We start from the raw sequence: 21,909 nt of genomic DNA, 5'->3' as shown, positions 1-21,909 counted from the left end.
AGTTTGAAACTTGGTACATGCATATTGTGTAGATAACTGTCTGATCATAGTTTATAAGTCTGTTCATGTATTAAGTATCTAATTTACATACTATTTAACGCTGGTTTATTTTGTGTTTAAATTGAAATATGATGCATCACTATTTTTGGATCAATCTGTGCATCATTTGAAGCTTGGATAGTTGTAAGTTGTGACATCAAAGAATACTGATTCCACGTTTTTATGGGATTACCTCATAGCATTATTATTAGTATTCCATTACATGACCGGTTCTAGTTTGAAATCAACCAGACCGCAAATTATTTTTGATAAATGGGTTGTTATTCAGGCCATCTCACGCTAAAATCAAATTTTGCAATACTGAGCATATTACTCTGCAGACATGCAATGCTTTATGGGAGTTAATAAAAAAAATATGACGTTTTCAGTCCATATCACAAAGCAAAATTTTACAATATGAAAAACTTAGAAACCAATTCATTTCTTGAAAAATAGTTTGGAAACCCCAGTTTACTGTAAAGATCAGTCTTTTTACCACTCTATTTTCTCTCGCTGAGAAACTTGATGATTTATTCATTAAAACTGTGCTGGTTAATAAATATGTATCATGCCCAAATCCATGTTGTTTATAGTAAGTTCTTGTCTTGCTTCTATAGTACAGTAACAAAAATAGTACTTTTAGGTGAGTCTATCCAAGGGCAAAGGCTCTTTCAAGCCAACTATTGTACAGCAAGGTGGCCAAAGGGACCTATATTTGTACTTGACCATGCACAGCTTAACTCTAGCACTATCCAATGGACAATTAAAACTTGGATTTGTGCCAGTGATGTGCATTTGAACCAATTAGTGCTTATTGGAGTGATTCTCTAGAACTGATCCAATTGTAAACAATTGAGGAATAAGACCAGATGTCATGGTAGCATGTGGTATTTGAAATCCCCTGATCTTTGAGTTCACACCATCATCATTTTTGCTCTGCAGATCATCTTATAACCCCTGTGATTGCTCACAATGACATCAGCATCTGTTGATTTCAACAGTTTACTTATATTTGACACTAGAGGGCAGTTGTCACGTCTTCCCACTCTTCCTCAGTGACATGTTGTAGTAGATTTACATTATTTTTTCAGTGCTGAACAGTCAACACACTATCACTCCCGCATTCAAGTTTCACCTACAATTGTAATTTGTATTGTGCTGGATTCAATGTTTTGATGATGTACATGTGGATCTGACTTATGCACGTCTTTGTGAAAAACCTTAGTATACATAGTAATAAGTTATGTTTAGATCCCTTGTATAGCTGCTAATGTCCCAGTGTGATATGAATATCTTGTCTGTTTTTCTTGCAGGTATTGTATGGGATTAATACCAACTAAACAAAGTCTAGCTTTATGTGACAAAGTATCAGCATCATCATTTTGTAGGAGACGATTACCTGTTGTAATGCTAAAACTCAGGATGGCACAGTCATTAAAAATAGCTACAACATTTATTGAACAAGGACATGTGAGAGTAGGACCTGATGTTGTAACTGATCCAGCATTTCTCATAACAAGGTGAGGAATTTCATCAGTATACAATTCACACAATGAATCTTTTCTTAAATTGGGTTATACAACATTGTATTTTGGTACTCTACTGTAAGAAAGTTTCATTTTGCAAGACAGGGAATTTTGTAACTGTACATTTTACTGGAGGCTGTAAGACTGAAGTCACGGTGGATTTTTTTACCAAAAAGATTCTGTGAATGCTCTCAAACTAAATTAAAGAAACTCTCACATGCTGAGAGTTTCAGGGACATAATTAGTCTTTCAAATAAGGTCTGCACAATGCACATACCATCAATGTACATGTACCAGGTTTCATTCAAAACTAATTAGTCCTAGAGCATCAATGTACCAAGTTTCATTAAAATGTAATGGGTAGTACTTGAAATATCAGCAGAAAAGCCAAAAATGTACTAAATAGGCAAATAATATGCACACATATTAATCCAAAACTTATCAGGTCTGTGCATTGTCCTATGACATCTATGTACTAAGTTTTGTCGCTGGATGCAGCGAGAATGCCAAAATACTACTTCTAAATATTTTCTCTGACCAATCAGAGACCGGTACCAGAAAGAGGCTGCCAATCAGTATCAGGGCACCAACTTTATTCCTGTTCAATTGCGTTCTTCTTTTAGAGTTTTCACAAGCTAAAGAGTGTAGTTTGTTTGTATTGTTCCAAACTTTAGCCTGTTGACGAGTTGCATACTACAAGACGTTGCGTTATCCATAAGTCTACAAATTGAACCTGCTCGGCGAGGCCTGATATAATGTATCTCAGTCGTCAAGCCACAAGTTTCATTGTAATGTGATGATTAGTACTTGAGATATCAGTGGGAAAATCCAAAAATTAACTTATTATGCATATTAGTTTTGGGTAAATCTCTGTGCTTACTAATCAGGTCTGCACATTGTCCCAGAGCTTCTATGCACCAAGTTTCATCAAAATCCAATTGGTGGTTCTTTAGATACATGTATGAGTGTTCCATGAACAGTCATGGAATAGCTAATTATCATGCAAAATAATATAATCAATTTAAACCAAAACCTAATCAAATCTGCACATTAGCTCCAAGTATCTAATTTTATCAGAAACCAGCCTATGGTTCTTGAGATATCAGTGGAACAGACAGACTCCCACACTGGAGTCGAAAATGTAAGGATTTACAGTATATTCAGTCAACCAGCAACTTTGGCTGCATAATAGAGAATGTTGTCCTTACTTTATCATTTTTCAATAACCAGTGAACCTACATGTAGAACACAACGGAGCGAGCCTTGAGAGCCAATGAGCATGCACTTTTCTCAATGGAGTTAGTCACCTAGATGAGTACAGTATGCTTTCCACCCCTTCCCCCAAAGTTTACTGACAGTGTATCTTCTGCCATTAAAGAATATTTATTTACAAATTAAGAAACACTTTTAAACAGTGGTTTTAATGTACCTCCTGAGAAATTCAGAACAGTACATGACTTTAAAACAAACAATAAATCTTGATGGATGATCATTACAATTCTCAATACATATTTCATCATGATTGCTAACTGTATTGCAAATAACTGAAGTTCTTTTGAAAGATAGAGGTTATAGCTCTAGTTCAATATTAAAGTAAATGCTTTTGTTCACTTTCAGAAACATGGAAGATTTTGTGACCTGGACAGACACATCTAAGATTAGAAGACATCTACTGGAATATAATGACGAGGTAAGACCTGTTTGATTTTGACCAAGTGATATGCATTTTATCATGTTCGTATACCGCTAGATTAGAGTAGTTAAACATTGCAATCATTTCCACTTGAACTGCAATTCTAAATGATATTTGTCTTTTTATTTCAGAGAGATGATTTTGATTTGATGTCTTAGAAGCATAACATACATTACATGATAATTGAAGTGGTTTTACATCAACTGTAATTTATTTAACAATTTTCAGAATAAAACACAATTCTTTGGAGATGTACATGTATTCTCAGTAGTTCAAACAAGGACCAGCAGTAGACGGCCAAATAAAAAAAGCATATTGGGGATGTAATGTTTCATACATTACTATCCAAATTTTAACACTTAAATCTTGTGCTACAGACAGTACATACTTTTATAGTATATTCAAACAAATGAAATTGTGGTCTGAAAACTACTTAAAAGTCTGTTATTCTAGGTTTGACCTAAAATTTATGCATAATATCATCATGGAGATAAAATTGTAACAATTTGAATTTCCCCAACTGAATATGCAAAATTTATATTTTTTCATACAGCTTTTTCTGTACATGGCAGTAAACACAATATAAGCATTTTTATATATTCTGTACATGGCTATGTAAGTGTTAAACTGAATTAATATTGACAGGTTTTTCATGTGACAATAAGCTATTTTTGTAAACAGACCTTAATTGTAAAACCAATCTTCAAATGAAACTGCTACTGCTGGCACCATACCCTTTACTGGTGGTTGATGGCTTCTGATTTGTACTTCTTTTCAGTCTCTGTTGCCTTTGTTTTTTTACAGCTTCCATTTCTCTCTTGGCATTCAATACCATGCGACTGAAATGAATTGAGTCTTGTTAAAACAGTAATTGCATAGCTCCTGTGATTTATCAAGTTTTAATAAATATATAGTTTAAATCGCATTCGTCAATACGAATTAGCCACCAGTCGACCATTTTGTGTGTGATCTGAAAACAAAATGGTGTGCATTAGTCCCATAATGTTTAACAATTGTACGAAGATTGAACGAAATTCATTCATACATGACTGAGATCTGGTTCTGAAATAGCCGAAATGCTGAATGTGTTCCTATATTTTAATAAATCGCTAAATATGCAAACTAAGCAGAATAATACAAATACAAGGACACTCCCAATTAAAGATTTTTCTGGTCCAGGAATGTTTTTTGATATATGAATGACTTTTTCCTTGTATTAGCATGATACAGAAACATGCCAGAGTCCCTGTTGGTTCAATAGTTCAACAAGCCATTGAAAATGTCACAGCCCCTTCTGTTCTTGAACATTAATATATTGTTTTTGATCAAGTGCATGTACCAGTTCCACACTGAACTAATAATTTGGACTACCAGACGATTTAATGTCTATGCTCTCATAATGTAAATCCTATATCGCAATTCCTGATTATAGTGCACTTTGGAATAGTTATGTCAGATTGCAAGAGCAGAGGGTCTTCATGACTGGCAGTGATGTGTTTGTTTCTGTCATAACTATCCCACAATACACTGAATTCATTTTCATGGCTGACGAGTCAACCATCTTGGATTGTAACACAAATCAAATTTTGTCTGTGAACCAAGTTTGACAGCGTGAATTTGAAATATAAGTCAAAATGTATGAAAATGGACAAAAATTTCCAATTTACGTAAAACAAAATGCCATATTGCATAGAATCTCAATTTGCATCTTCATGAAATCTGAATAAACTTTAGGCAAGATATGTTTACAAAGGAAATCGGTCCATGAATTTCTGAGATAATTAGAAGGATGATTTACTGCTAATGAAGAGAAACTTTCAGTGATTAACAGAAAATTCATAGACATGTAATTGGTGGTTCAAACAATAACATCATAAATCGCGTGCTAGAGCAGGTCAGAAAAAGCCTTAGGCCAGACATTTTCCTGAGCAGCAACACCATGGATTCAAATGATTTCCAAATCAATGAGCTGTGTAGTTAGTTGTATGATTAATCTACTTATGGGCTAAGTAGGTGATTAGGGGTTGCATGCAGCACTATGATAAGTACATGAATCAGTTGTGATTAATGTGGGTCACTGCCTGTTATTGTCTTTCTATATGAAAGGTGTTTTGTGACAACACACAACCAGTGATGGGGTTGCAGAAAAAAAAGCACCTAAAACTCGCCAACTTCAGTGTTGCTACGTTAAAATAAGGCAACTTAGAAGATGACCACAGCAATCTATTTAACGTTGAGTCTCAAGTAGATGTCTCTGCAACCTATCAGAAAACTTACTTCAGTGATGTAAGTTCTTGTATCAATCCTTGGGCCATTTTCGTACCTTTATCTTCATCTGGAAGAGAGAATTTGGTTGGCATAGAAACATAAAGAGGCTCTCTGGTCTTTCTGACTGATCCTTGCTCCGTGTTTGTTGTCTCACTAAAAGTTAATAGATAGATTAAATGTGATTTTATATATATATAGTGACCAAATGGTTGATAATGCAAAAATGTTTTTGGTTGTCAAGTACATTGTACATCCACTTAGAATAAACAGTATGAGTGTTTTTTTTAAATTGGATTTTAAAAATTTACAGGACCACTCATTTGGGGGCACCTGGCCAATCTCTTATAGCTTGCTGCCAATGATGCAAAGTACTATCTTGCCATTTTTTGGAGATGGTTCCTGTTACAGCAAATCTTAAAATGTTGAAAAATGGTTTATGAATTGGCTGGTAGTTTGGGCTAGACTTGACTGAACTTGACAGTGTCACGTAAAGGGTAATTTTAACAATCTTGAACATAAAACATAGCTACTATCGATCTCATAAATTTGAAGAATATATATAGACAAGGTTGTAGTAAACAAATTAAATTTGACAATTCAAAAGCATTGTCTGTCTCATACTGCAATACACAAAATAATGTAGATTAATCGGCTGGGAATGGGCATGACCACTAGAAGGTGCCAGCAAGCTTGAAAAGCTAGCTGTTCATTTGTAGCATGTCAAACTGTCAGCCAACTCGCAAGTAAGTTTGCCAACTCGCCGGAATACTTCTGAGACATGATGTGATATGTTCAAACAAAATGGCCACAAGCAGGTTTTGAAATATACTTTACATGTTTTTCAGTTCATGCATGTAGACATGAAACCTTGTATTAGGAAATTTAAGCAAATATAATTACTAAATATGAATGGATTTTGATTCTGAGAAAGAGTAATTATGTGTCCACTGCTGAAATGCCTGTCCCTAATCCAGAAGTTACTGTTGACAATGATACAGCAAAGTAACGATAGTGTAATTTCCCTGTAGTTTGTGTTTTTGTCGCTTATCACAGATCTCATAAAGGACCATATGGAACCAGAAGCGCACAAACTATAGGCTTGCAAGGCTGATGTTAATTAAAACATTTTCTAAATAATATGTATTCGATGCAAGCTACACTAACCATGGGGCAGATAATTCCCAAAACTAACTTGCATACTGTGCATGATGGTAAAAATCAGTACTAAACCGAGGTATGTACGACCTAGAAAAAGTGCCATATGCGAGTACCAAGTTGCGAGTCGCAAATAGCAAAATATGCCATATGCGAAAGGTAAAATGTATCATTTGCTAGTAGCAAAAAAGCCCTATGCGAGGTGTAATACAAAGGCCAGAAAAACTGGTGTATGCGAGAGGTGGAGTAATTTGCCAGTTTGCTCAACGGCTGGATATAATTACGTACGTTCAAATGTGTTTATCACATTAAAATTAAATATTTACCATGGTTATGAAATGATGCTGTTGAGGCTTTCACTTTAGGGGTGATTCAAATATAAAAATAATGGTAGCAAATAGGTGTCAACTGGCGCACGCAGCCCGGTACTCAACATTACAGTCGACCAGTGTACGCGGATTACATTGCGAAGATCACAAATAAAAGCAGCTTTAACTTCTATTTCCAGTGCTTTTTGTTTATTGTTCATTTAAGTGTTGATATGAAAAAGTTCGTTCAGTCGTTTGCATAGAATCGATGTTTGCTCTTAAATAAACAAAAAGCACTGGAAATAGTAGTTAAAGCTACTTTTATTTGTGATCTTCGCAATGTAATTTGCGTACACTGGTCTACTGTAATGTTGAGTACCGGGCTGCGTGCGCCAGTTGACACCTATTTGCTACCATTATTTTTATATTTGAATCACCCCTAAAGTGAAAGCCTCAACAGCATCATTTCATAACCATGGTAAATATTTAATTTTAATGTGATAAACACATTTGAACGTAAATTATTATATTGGCAAATGACTCCATGCACCCCTCGCATACACCAGTTTTTCTGGCCTTTGTATTACCCCTCGCATAGGGCTTTTTTGCTACCAGCAAATGATACATTTCACCACTAGCATATGGCATATTTTGCTATTTGCGACTCGCAACTTGGTACTCGCATATGGCACTTTTTCTAGGTCGTACATACCTGCCAAATCAGTAGTTCATCAAATTCAAAAGTATGTTCTGCATACGTCACCTATTATATATTTTGTCTTTGTACCAAACAGATTTGAGAAATGACTGCTGTACACATAGATGATACCCCATTTTTGAACTACATACATAATTAAATCAAAGAAAGCACATTAAAAATTAATTCAAAATTACTTGTACTTGAGATATTGATGGAATAGCTGAAAACTCATTATATAAATCAGGTAACTGATATGAACAGATTTGAGTGTAAAACTAATAAGGCCTGCGTAATGTAATATCTATGTACCAAGTCTCATTGTAATGTGATTAGAACAAAAAAACTATGAATTATTATTAGAGAATTAATATGAACAAATTTCAACCCAAAATGAATCGGGCCTGTCTATTGTTCTAGAGCATTTATGTACCAAATTATATTCAAATGTGATGATCAGTAATTGAGATATCAGTGTTAATTAATTATTTTAATAAGCACAAATATTTACCAAAAACTAATTGGGTCTCTGCATAGTCCGAGGTTCATTGAAATGTGATGATGAATACTATATAAAAGTTTCATTAAAATCCAATTAGTGGTTCTTTATATATCAGTGGAACATTCATGGAAAAAATTAACTAATTATGCAAATTAGGTAATTACTATCCACAATTATTTACCCTAAAACTAATCAGGTCTCTGCATAGTCCTAGAGGATCTCATTGAAATGTGATGATTACTACTTGAAATATCAAAAACTTAAAATTAATTATGCAAATTAGGTAATTAATATGTACTGTCTGTGCAGTGTCCTATGATATCTATGTACCAAGTTTTTTTGAAATGTGATGATTAGTACTTGAGATATCAGTGGGAAAGCCAACAATTGATTAATCATTATGCAAATTAGGTAATTAATATTGCACAGATTTTTACCCAAATCTAATTAAATCTGCGCATTAGTTCAGAGCATCTATGTGCCAAGTTTCATCAAAAATCAATGTATGATTCTTGAGATATCAGTGGAACAGACACACAGACAGACACACTAACTGCTTCGCACACGGGAGTCAAAAAGAAGAAAATATATTAAGGTTTACTTCAAGATCAATAGGGTACACAAGCTGTTCATACCTTTTTGATGTTGTTTGCCAATCTTCTTCTATCATACACAACTGGGAATCTGTGATGTCAGTAAAATCATCCACTACTTGCATATTATTTGTGCTTTCGGAACATGTGACTGAAAACAATATGTACATGAAGTCCCTGTTAGTTATCAAGTTTAAGAAATATAGTTTTGTTCATCGTTGGGTAAGAACATATCAGAGGTATGGATTTTGAACTGCATTTGTTTAAATAAAATGGATGCCAGTTGGTCATTTTGAATCCGATCCAAAAAACAAAGTCATTCATCAAGGCCCCATAATGTCTAATATACTGGGGGGTATGTACCAAGTTTGAATGAAATTCGTCTTTACAAGACCAGACAAATTATTGATTTTGATGAATTTTTAGTACAAGCCATTGAGGATGTCACAGCCCCCTGTTTTTAGCTCCGCTGTCGACTTTGTCGAGCGGAGCTTATCATATGAGTGATTGTCCGTCATCGTCCGTCGTCCACATCAATGTTTTACTTTTTCGACTTCTTCTTGAAAACTACAAGCCTGAATACTTTGATTGTATATGTACCTTGGGTAGACCTCTCTCAGATTTGTTCATTTCATGATGATATCTTTAATTCTCTAATTTTGGTGAATATTTTTGTCATTTTTGGTAAAAAGTGATATTTTCGACTTCTTGTTGAAAACCGCAAGTCCAATTGCTTTGATATTACATATATAGGTACTACATGTAGACCTCTCTCAGATTTGTTCATTTTGTAATGATATCTTTAATTTTCTAATTTTGGTAAATATTTTTGTCATTTTTGGTAAAGTGATATTTTCAAATTCTTGTTAAAAACCTCAATTCCAAATGCTTTGATATTACATATATAGGTACTACATGTGGTTCTAACTCAGATTTGTTCATTTCATGATGATATCTTCAATTTTCTAATTTTGATGAATATTTTTGTAATTTTTGGTAAAAAGTGACATTTTCGACTTCTTGTTGAAAACTGCAAGTCTGATTGTTTTGATACTATACATATTGTTCATTTTCTAATGATATCGTCTGTTCTTTAATTGAAATGTGCATTGCTAACAGCAGAGCTATCTCAGCCGAGAGGCTGCTTGTTGTCCATTAGTATATGACAAATGAAATGCCAGCAATATCCTTTTTGATCAAGTGCATGTAACAGTTCTACACTGAACTAATTCGAGAAAAATTTAACATGTGTGAGTCTCTAATGTCCACGTTGGCATAATGTAAAACTATGATTTGGAATTGCATAGTGAAATAATATACTGCCTCTGTACCAAATCTAAAAAAAACAACTACCGGTATAAGTATTTCTGATAAATAAAATAGCCACCAGTTGGCCAATTTCAAAGAAATCTGAAAAATAATGGATGTGCCTCAGTATGCCAACAGCGTTACCCATATTCTAAGTTTAAAGAATCTGTCGGCCAGCAAAATTTGGAGATATTGCTCTACACACTAAAAATGTAGGTTTTTATTCTATTTTGGGGTCGAATATGACCGACAGTCAGCCATTTTCTATCTGAACAACAACAAAAATGAACTTCTGAGAACCCAATTCATAAACACTGATTGTGTCCAGTCTTTTGAAATGGCTGCCATTGGGCAATCTTGAATCAGACCACGAAAAGAATGGACATACAATGCTGCCCAAGATATGTTATGTATTTGTGAATTTAGAATGTGATAATAATAATCAAATTTTATTGCATCCTTAGAAATTACAATATTTCTTTTGGTAAAAAGCAATAAATATATACGTACACAACACAATTACAATACAATATAAATAGATACGTTAAAGTTTTCTGTATTCCATGGCTTTAAGTAGATAGGTCCCCATACATTTAATTGCCTTGGAGTCCTTGTTGCTCATCAAAAATATAAAATTACTCAATTTATCTCCTGCATTAGTTAATGTAATTTCTGTGAGCAATTCATGATTGATCCACTAGGCATGTCTGAGATACAGATGAAGATGCACAGAGCATGCATGCACGGAGGTCAAAACTTTAGTTCTTGTTTTTGGATTGCATCTGAACAGGGACTACCGGAGTAATAATTTATAATACATTTCAATTTGATTTGTTTATCAACATTGATAGGGGTACATGTATGCGTTACAACTGAAGTCAACACTGATTGTGAAGAAGTGCATTAGAAAAATACCCACATGGATGCAGCGAAATAGCAATGAAAAAAATGAGTGCGCTTCTGCAATCCAACATGCATGAATTGTCATTGAAAGTTAATCCACTTTTTCAGATTTTAATTTTATTGCAAGTGATTGTTGTCATGGTTTACAGTACAAACCTAAGAAAATACTACGTCTATTTTATTTTATCAATTCTCCTTAATCTAGTGACAATTTTACTGAATGTTAACATGATGACTCACCATTAGATGCTCCAAGAAGAGAGGTGCTTATTCCACCTCTAGATTGGTCTTCTAACTTTGGTTCACCATGATCTTCCTCAGCTGATGTCTTTGCCATTGACTCGTCATTTTTCATATCCTTATCACATTCTCTCAATTTATCAACTGTTTCCTGTACTGTTGTGTTTCTGTCACCTGTCTCAGAACATTCGGCAACAAAGTCAACATCAGTGTTTGGAAAACCAATTTTCAACTGCTCTGTAGAAACTTTATCTGTCTTGTTATTGTTTATACTTTGTTTTGGGTCAATGACTTCAGGTGGTGTAACACTGCATTCATTTCCAATCAAACTATCAGTCACTTTTACTGTATTACTCATTTCTTCTTCCAGCTTACACACAGCTTCGAACAATGGAGATGATTTTATTTCTTCAGAAACAGAAATGTCATTTTTGTTGCCCTTTGGCGTATAGAGTTCGTCCGCATAAATGTGTGCACCATGCTTGATAGTTCCAGTTCCTTCATTCACAATTTGTATGTTGGCTTCCTGGTCACTGCAGTCGATTTTATCACTCTTTAAAATAGAAAATGTATCGTAATTCTTCACATCAGCTACATCCACAGTGTCTTTTGCTTCTTTTTCACTCAGTAACTTAGTTTTATCATCCTTGTTTTGTTTTGTCTGTAGAGTACTCTCAGCTTTCAATTCTATTGAATCAGATATAGCTACAACTGTGTCTTGTAACATTTTTCCATCATTGGTTTCTTGAGAACATGTGTTTTGATGATCTTCATATGACTGTTCATTATCCAGGACACTTAACTTTTCCTTTTCTATGTTTGACTTTTCCTTTTCTAAGACACTTTCCTTTATCATTCCACTTGTATAAGCATGTTTTTCTGAGGACATTTTATCTGCATCTGTTTCTGTTTCTTCTAATTCAGTTGATGATACTTCCTGCAAAATGTCACATTTCGGTGGCATTTTGTTCTGAGTTGCTGCTAGAGGTTTCTTTCTCTTCCCAAAGCTAGGTACGAATTTTGCTGCTTGTGACAATGGCAACTGTGATGATGGGCATTGAGATAGAGAAAACTCGTCAGAGTTTTGGTCGTGTTGCAATGTAGGTTCAAGAGTTTTACTGTCAAGTGAAAAAACAAACAATTAATTTTTTGCAAAGGAAAACAGACTAATTACACTGGAGTCAAGAGGGTTGAAAATGTTGGTATCTAAACCTTTTTTTAATGGGTGTATCAGCATTTTGATAAATCACATAATTTTTCATACCAGCACAGATGCCAACTCAAAAATTGTACCTATCTGCCACTATATGCCGGAAGGCGGACAAAACCCAATCTAGTCTGGGGCTAAAAATGGCATTATGGTCCCATTATGTTTAATGTAGGTACAAAGTTTGAACAATATCCACCCATGCTTATTTGAGATTCTGTTCCGCTAAATAAATTGATGTGCATTCTGTTTAATGTATTAACTAAGTTTAAAGCAAATCTGTCTACACATGAATGAGGTCCAGTTCAGGTATGGTGAAAATTTGTGATTTTGATGCATTTTTGGCATTAAACTGGCTTGGATCAAGTAACAAACGCATGTACATATGTTTAATATAATGTCTGCCTGACCTTGATCAGTCCAAGCATTGTAAGCTATGGCTAAATACAGACATACTGTTGTACACACAGATATGAGCGTCAATCCATAAGTCCCCATTTCCAAACTTCATCTGAATTCATTAATAATATACACATCAACTTTTTTTTTTTTAACTCACACTCAATGGCAGCTATATTTGTACCCCAAAAAAAACATTTCACCATGCCATCAACATTTCTTAAGTACATAGGGGCTCATGGCCAATTCCATTCAAAGTTAATATGACCATCACACACAATGGGTTATTACTGATACATGTCCTTTTGTTTTTTTATTCAATACAAAATGGTCACCTGGCTGCAGGGTGGCTGCCATGTTGGATTCATTGTCAAGTGTCCTCACCCATTTTTCTGACACTTATTAACTGATTTGGGTTAAATTTCATGCAGAGGCAAGACATGTGTTTCATATTCATTTATTCTTTGTTTTAATGACATTTTCTCGACATCCCTCCTTTTATGTTTTATGTTGACAATAACAAATGATCAACGCTAAATTTGGACAGTCTGGATATAAAAAATGAATTGTGCAAAAATTTGATGATTTTTGTTAATCAAAAGGCTGCCAGTCTACCTTCTTAGATTTGATCACATACAGATTAATATTCATTGATGTGCTAGAATACAAATGTCTATGCATCAAATTTGGATCCAATTGATTGTAAATTTGAGATATACCCCGATAAGCAGAATAGTGTAAAAACAATGGCTGCCAGTCGGACACCTTAAATTTTATTGAAACCCCAAAATACCTGAGAGGATCATGCAATACATTATGTCTTGCTTTTGTACTAAATTTAAACAAGTCATTGAAAATGACACAATCCCCGTTAAGTTCTCTTTGTGCTTGTCATATTAAAGCGGAGGGGTTGTCGCAAGCGTGTCCTTGAAACTTGAGTTCCAAGTGGCGTATACAACAGATTGTTTATTTACATGAAAACACGTGTTTCGTGTCATAGTAATATGGCCAAAATAAAAACAGCCGTTATTCAGCCATCTTTGATCTGATTATGAAACACAGAGATATGTATGATGTATGTGCCAAATACGAATGAAAATGGTACATAAATTGTGGAAATATAGTAGTAAGGCCAAAAAGTCAGATGGCTGTCAAACGGCCATCCTTGACCAGATTTTGAAACAAATTGTCATGGACATGCATCCTAACATGTATAAAGTACATGTATGTGCCAAATTTGAATGAAAACTGACAGAGCACATCCAAGATACCGCATAAAAAAACAAAAACAAGATGCCTGCCAGTCGACCATCTTTGATCCAATTGCGAAATATATCGTCATGGACATGTATCCTAACATGTATAATCTATGTACCAAGTTTGAATGACAACTGACAAAGCATGTCCAAAATACAACATTTTCAAAAAACAAGATGGCTGCCAGTCGGCCATTTTGAATCGAATCGCTAAATCACTGCATGTGCATATGTCCCACATAAGGTACTAGGCACATGCAAAGAATGAACGGAATCGGCCCACAGGATTCTGAAACATGACGTTGGATAGACTGACGCACGGACAGACGGACACACGGACGGTCGGACGGACTTCCTCAGGAACTCACGGACGGTCGGGGACATGTATCCTAACATGTATGATCTATGTACTAAATTTGAATGAAAACTGACAAAGCATGTCCAAAATATGACATTTTCAAAAAACAAGATGGCTGTCAGTCGGCCATCTTTGATCCAATTGTGAAATAAATCATCATGGACATGTATCCTAACATGTATAAGCTATGTACCAAGTTTGAATGAAAACTGACAAAGCATGTCCAAAATACAACATTTTCAAAAAACAAGATGGCTGCCAGTCGGCCATTTTGAATCGAATCGCTAAACCACTGCATGTGCATATGTCCCACATAAAGTACTAGGCACATGCAAAGAATGAACGAAATCGGTCCAAGGGATTCTGAGATATGACTCCAGACGGACGCACGGACACACGGACGGACGGAGACCGAATTATAAGTCTTCGTCCGAACGGGGACTAATAAAATCTGAGAAAATGCATCTGAAAAACAGGTAGGATACTTGTGAAAAAAAAGAGCAAAAAAAAACTGTTCAATATTATAATGTGGATCAAGCCTAGACATATACCTATAGTAAAAAGAGTCAATCAACAAGTGTTGGAGACCCAGAGTTGCATCTTAGAACAGATGACACTCACCATTTATCATGACCATCATCAGTCTCTTTTTGTTGTTTATACAATTGATTGCCATTTTTAGATGCGCCTCCAGTGTCCTTTCTTTTTGTAGAAAGTTTGGACATTTTATTTAAAGGACCTTCTTCGACCACTTGTCCAACTGATTGTTCTTGCTTTTTGTCTGAAATCAAGTATTACACAATTACTGTAGATGTTCAACATCATGCGAATTTGTTTCTCATACATTTTCAAATTGATATTGTTACTTTCCATCAGTTGATAGCATTCATAACAAATACCAATATTATTAATATCTTATTATTCAAATTACAAAGACCAGAGCCTTTAATTGGCACTCTTGTCTCATTGATTTTACAGATCCCTAGTATGTGGACATCTACGCATAATTAAATTCTTGTCAGAACACTCTAATTCTATGTTGTATATAGTAGTAGCGGTATATTAGTAATATGAGAGCTGGCCTCCATACTGAAGGTTGTAAACAAACAATACAATTTACCTTCATCTTTGTCCTTTTCCTGTTTCTTTACCCGACCTCTTTTGCGTCCACCGGCCATGTTTCAACAATTTCGTTCTAATTATCAACTACAAAATAAAGAATGTAATTTCATAATTACTAAAGAGTTGTGGAACTGTTAAAATTACATCATTTAAGGTTACATTGGTGGAGTAGGATGCAAAATTACATATGCATCATGAAAAGACAAGCCATGCTGTAACCCATCTTATGTAGTAATGGCAACTTTAAGATATGTGTTTCTCAGAATGAATTGAGCAAGTATGCTTCCTGTTCCCAGTAAAAGTTCAAGACAAACTGTGTCATTAAACTTGGGCACTGTTATGCTTCAAACCTCCATACAGCATGTATTTGTGTTTCACGTTAATAATGTATTTTACACACATTGTATACATCACATCGACCCATATCCAATGCGATATGGTACAACTGTTATATGCTTTAATATTGAAGTAATTTTAATTTAAAGCGAACCTAAATGCGGCCTTAATTTATATAACTGTATTCGAAATAATATTGCAGTGGTTTAATTTTGTTTTAATTATAACTGTAGCTTGGATAGGCATTTGAAGTGCTTGCCATGGAGGCCATTCATGGAGGGGAATAATTAACGAACGAACATATTTAACATCCGGGTACTTTTCAAAGCTATGACGTTTTAGTATCTGATCGCATTCGTATACGCCATTGTACATAGCCGTTCATGCTGCCTAGCATTGTGTACTATTAGTATAAACTCAACTTTTATATGCACAATGTGCTTTTTAAAACTTGGGTTAGAGCCTTATGCGTTTGAACCACAGTATTCTCAGAGTGAAAGCCCAATTGCGTTAAAGTACCGTACTTCCCCGATCGTAAGCCCCTCCCGAGTATGAAGCCCATCCCTATGTTTTTACTTGGTATTTATCGAGTTGAGGGCATTTACGATTATAAGCCCAGAGTGTTTTTACTGGGCGTCGACGATATTCTTTAAAATATGCGTGTAAAAGGTGTGTTTCATTTCATAATAATCGTGATTGGCATGTTAGTTTGGTTCATGCTTTTAGTTTTATGAGAAAACTCGCATTAATTTCAAGTTCAGAGTGCATGGCGAACGTACACAACGTGATTCGCATCATTTCTATTCTATCATTTACTCAGGATGAACATCGATGTTGCAATTCTGGAGTAATCCATTTATCTTTGAGTAGTAGCCTTCGAAAAGCCAAAAATGTGATCGTCAAGGCGTGTACCTGGTTATTGGGCATGGTTTATCATGAAAGACCTAGGGTTTGAACGATGAGACATGTTGGCGACCGAGAAAGGTGTTTAAATTCTTCCTCCACACTCAGTTTACTCACGGTTACTATTAACCGTCGTTTAAGTTTCGGAAATTGCGAATCGCCAGTTTTTAGGGGAAAAAAATCATCGTTTTTTCGTTGCAATCAGTGCTACAGATCGCATTTTAACATTGCGGTAATTCACTTCCGCATTGCGCTAAAAAATCATCGTCAATAATCGGAAAATTTCATCATTACGACACATCATTTTGATTGGTTAATGAAAGACATGACCTGTTATGTCAAAGGAAGTTGTTCCAGGTCAAATCGTGCTGAAAAACCTCATGGTGGAAAATTGTTTTGCGTCGAGAGTTTGCGTACGATCGAAAACATACCAAAACGAAGATAATAAATGCTTTCGTCCACTGTTTCCTCACAGACCCTACCCATTATTTCACCGTAAATTCAGACAGTATGTAAATCGTATTGTAATAAAATGTGTGTGTTTTTTATGAACATGTTTGTTTCTTCATTGTAAGTATCATTCAAATCAATGACGCATTTTTTTTTCAAAAATAAGTATTATTTTCCCGAGCCCGGCGTGGTGAACGAATATTTTTTTTGGATAATTTTTCGTTGTTTGCAAGATGGTTACAGTGTTTAACCCCAAAACAAAATCATTTTTTCTGAGTTGGTCCTCGAGTATAAGCTCATCCCTTACTTTTCCTTTACGTGTTAATGCCTCCGGGCTTATGATCAGGGAAGTACGGTATACTGTGAAGATTCAATTCAGTCCAGTGTGAGTGATGAGAGTATATCGTCGACGATGCCCCTTGTTCGGATGAAAGTTTTATTTCAAATTACACGGAAGTCTGTGAACAATCTGCTTGGTGTTCCTGTGACACTTGTCCCATGATTTGCCAGTGCAGCCCCGTGAATACATGGACGAAAATGTTTCCACCACCACCCTACGAACTCAAGATTGCATACTCCAGCATCCATACTTTGAATAATTTGCACGCCGCACAGTGCAGTACTGGAAACAGCATTTATTAGACAGTTAGACAAAAAACAAAACAAAATGCCTGTCTCGATCAATCGCACATCCATAATGTTTGTATGTTGATATGCTTGTAAATAACATTAACGTAAAAGTCGAAACAACCTAGACTAGAAGTCAATTCACCAGTCCAGCCAGCTATGGCACCCCTGTGGCTCCCTAAGTTGCTTATATTTAATCAGATACTATTTCGTCATCATGCTTTGTTACCTTACCTGTTTATACCTCACAAGGGCATTTTTTTATGGCAAGATGGCGCAAACGGAAGTCCTTCGCAGGTTTATGGTTTCTCATATTTAAATCATCATAACTTTGAAGATAATCATTTTTTTTAATTTTTTTTTTCAGATTTATAATCAATATACATAACTTGATAAATACAAACACCAAAATAGGCTCTATTTAGTTCCCCTTTAATTTAGAAATTTGAGTGCAAGAACTAAATTTCACTGTCACCCTGAAGAACTACAGTAAAGCTTTTACAGCTGAAATGTTTTAAATAGTTTGATCTGTAGCTTAATTATATGCTACCTGTAACATTTGACTATCAAGGCATTAGGGTGGGGCATGTTAATGAATGCTTTGATATTGGTGACCATATTGATTTTGCATACCTTAATACTTCTTAAGTTGAGTAATCACTCCACACACATATCACTCAGCTGAATCAAGATTTAGAATAGCTTCCAATCCATACCATTTGATATAGATTTTAATAGCACAGCTCCCCCCAAATCACTCATGTTACAGTGTTCAGGATAGCCATTTTGACCACACAGACAATTTTCAAGAAGAACAGCAATGTCAATATTTTTTTAACAGTTCTCTATAGGCTAACTAGCATTTGTTCATTAACAGTGACACATATATATAACAGCATCAACAGGTTCTTGGTAAACAGTAACTGCATGCACACATACAAAACTAAAACGAGTGTATCCATTATCGCTACTGTCACTGCCATATTATTTAAGACACCCAAACAACAACATTGCCAGCTACGTTGCTGGTTGGCATGTCCAGAGATGTATGCCAAGCACAAGACTCACATTAGCAACTGTTTTGTTGAATTTGTGAGGATAACATTGTAATGCAGCAATATAGGATTGAGTGAAATAAATTGAAAGGTAATAGATTTTTTTAGACCCTTTTCCATTCAATGTATATTTTATTTTTTTATTAGACGCATAAAATCCTTAGGAAAGGATAAAAAGGGTCTTACAGAAAGAAATTAAAAAAAAAAAAAAAAAAAAAACTACAATCTAAAAAAGAAAACAAAAAATAAAAACTTTTCTAAAAAAAAAAAAAAAAAAGTCAAAAACAAAAAAATACAATTTGCAGCCAATGGTGAATACAGAATATAGAATGAACACAGAATGTGGCCTAATACACTGATAGTTGTTGCTGTTTTGTTCCATAGCTGTTTTTTAAGAAGACAGCTAAGGCTGGTGCTAGAGTATGGTTTGCCATAATCAAAATGAATTTATTCTGACTATTTTCTTTATCAAAATTTGGAATTTTATTTTGTGCAGTCAGGAATAATTTGTCCCTATGGTGACTGTAAGCTGGACATTTTCATTACAAAATGTTGCTCATCCTCAACTATATTTTGGCTGCACATATCACATGTTCTTTTATCCAGCCGCACATTATTATGTCTGCCTTTCTCAATGTGAGATCCCCCACGTTATGATTGAAATTAAACATAAAAACAGGACAGATTTGACAAGCACAAAACATTTTGGGGGGTTTTTCCACACTCAGTAATGTGCTATACTAAACTAAAAAAAAAAAGAGAAAATCCAGCAAATCCACAAGATCTCAACAGTGAACAGAAAACCACCTATTGCATATTTAACATATCCCTCAGTATTTATTTGACATCTCCTGTTGAGGTTAATTTAGCCCCGAGTACAGTTCTGTGGGTTGGCCTCCTACCGCTGATCATTCAGCCCCACAATCCTGAGAAGTCACATAGACCGGGGATTCGACACACAGCTAAAAATTTATGGCGGAGAACCTTTCTGCAGTTTTCATGATTGTAATCAGCCAAAACATCTATCGACCAATCAAGCAATCATAAATACTACCTTTCTTGTGGCAGAAAAATTAACCTATAGCACTGAAACGTTGGTGAAAGCTAGTTTTACGCAACAAAACAACATTTTGCTTATAAATACGTCAAGAACAAAATCGCAGTGTATATTTTCTGTTGACGTTGGAAAATGTTGATTTGATTGACCCTAGTGCGAAATCTTATATTATTTCGCTTCCAGTTAATGTATTTGGGATAGCTAAACGCATCGACCTGCTTATTTTTTAGCTGAATGCCTCTTAAATCGCCCGATACAGCCCTTCACATAGTGTTGAATTCCTAGTTCATGCGACTTTTCAGGACTGTGGGGGCCGAATGATCAGCGGAAGGAGGCCAACCTACATGACAGTACGAGGGTTGGTTTGACCCAAGTTATTCCAGTCACATAAGGATTTCTACATGCACATAGCAAACAAGTCAGCAACTTAGAGCTAGCAATGTTGCTGTGTCTGTGTTTGAAATATGTATATGACAGTGATAGTAACACCAAGAAAATCACATCGCCAACAAAATTTGGTGCTTCAAAGGATTAAAAACTGGGAGGAGGGCTAAAGGAATTCAGTTTTATTTCATTTATAACTGCATGAAGACATTTTATTTTTTTCCTGAGAGTTTTAAAGTTAACGTCAAGCCCTATTGTACAACCAGGTTATTGGCTACGATACATTAGTAAGATTTTTCCCCAAAAAACGAAGATTGGATAACAGTCAAAACTGAAACTCTCTGAATTACTGAATACCAAGTTTGTCATGCTGCTGCAGGTCAAGACTGCCATGAAAATCGTAACGAAAACGATATGGAAACATAGTTTAAATCCAACACAAACGAATCCTCCACCTGGCAGACGATATTACTGTTACAGCTCCATATCGACTGTATCATAACGGTCCAAATTAAAATAAAATGGACATGAATAAATGAAAGTATAAACAAACCTCTTACTGGAAGTTCGCAGTTACTTCTCGTCGTTGCGCAGACTACAGCTGCGTTGGTTTACACAGCGTCGATCTTGGAACCAATCAAAAAAGTTGTTGTACCACGCTACGGTTACTCCACCACAAGAGGGCGCCTGTCTCGCTATGCTTCATGGGGATTCTGTGTTACAATCGTCTTTTTCAATTTTAAAGACGGCAACAACAACAACAACAACATCTTTGCCATAAACTCTGGTGTGCTGTTGGTGTTTTGTTGCATATACGTGCAATAAATCTAACAACAACAATATTTTCAGCTGAAGTTTAAATCACATATATTTGGCCATGAATTATTAATTGCATTACTTTTTGAGTTGAAACTAGAGACGGATTTATTTCTAGAATAAATCCATACCTCGGGGGCGGACATCCGGGCCTTTTCACCGCCTGGCAACCAGCGGCGGTGAAAACAAAGGCACAAAACTCGCAGAAAACGGTACTTTGGGATGATTGTTGAAACTCCTCTGAACAGTGTAACAAGATTAGCCCTACGTGTGTAACATATATAAATTTGGTTGTTCGGGATTACTTCAAAGTTGATTTTGTGTTGTTTTCTCGAAGTTTCACCAGCCCGACCGGCGTTCCACGGCAGCGCGCACAGAGCCCATAGAAATGCATGTACAGTGGTACGTGTCTTAGCAACGTGGAACGTCTCATGACGTAGCTCCGCCCCTGAGGATACCATATATAGAGCTGAAGTTGATTCTTGCTTGTTTTGATATTTTTGAGTTGCCAATGGTACAGTTAAAGGAAACATCAATCCAAACAACATGATGACCTCTAAAGAAAAAAGCTCCACTAATGTAGGAGAATGCAGTTTAAAGTTTTTTTATATCACTTTTCATTCTGAAATAATTTTCTCAATTTCTGACAACAGATTTTATGATGTCATACTTTACCCACAATCCTTTGCTTGAGAATCAAGATGGCT

The 21,909-nt window shown here is 35.4% G+C and overlaps 2 protein-coding genes across 3 annotated transcripts in view; one reads left to right on the top strand and one right to left on the bottom strand.

The window, feature by feature from the left end:
- Positions 1 to 3,513, top strand: part of LOC100371776 (U3 small nucleolar ribonucleoprotein IMP3-like) — a 40,980-nt gene extending 37,467 nt beyond the window's left edge. For both annotated transcript variants that reach the window (XM_085492126.1, XM_085492127.1), the window contains exons 3-5: positions 1,353 to 1,559; positions 3,183 to 3,255; positions 3,390 to 3,513. In XM_085492126.1, coding sequence (XP_085348252.1) covers positions 1,353 to 1,559; positions 3,183 to 3,255; positions 3,390 to 3,416 — 307 coding nt within the window. In that variant the 3' untranslated portion in view covers positions 3,417 to 3,513. The remainder of the gene's footprint in view (positions 1 to 1,352; positions 1,560 to 3,182; positions 3,256 to 3,389) is intronic.
- Positions 3,514 to 3,961: 448 nt separating this feature from the next.
- LOC102805389 (uncharacterized) lies at positions 3,962 to 21,095 on the bottom strand. Its single transcript, XM_006818715.3, has 7 exons — positions 20,940 to 21,095; positions 15,573 to 15,658; positions 15,074 to 15,233; positions 11,233 to 12,350; positions 8,824 to 8,932; positions 5,536 to 5,679; positions 3,962 to 4,097 (listed from the first exon to the last, which is right to left on the bottom strand). The coding sequence occupies exons 2-7, from the start codon at positions 15,628 to 15,630 to the stop codon at positions 3,962 to 3,964; spliced, it is 1,725 nt and encodes a 574-aa protein (XP_006818778.2). The 5' UTR covers positions 15,631 to 15,658; positions 20,940 to 21,095.
- Positions 21,096 to 21,909: the final 814 nt, after the last annotated feature.

The sequence above is a fragment of the Saccoglossus kowalevskii genome, chromosome 17, assembly GCF_978046115.1.
Source record: "Saccoglossus kowalevskii chromosome 17, keSacKowa6.1, whole genome shotgun sequence".
NCBI classification, from domain to species: Eukaryota; Metazoa; Hemichordata; class Enteropneusta; family Harrimaniidae; genus Saccoglossus; species Saccoglossus kowalevskii.
The sequence above is the reverse complement of the archived record's forward strand: the minus strand, read 5'-3'. Positions and strand labels throughout refer to the sequence as shown.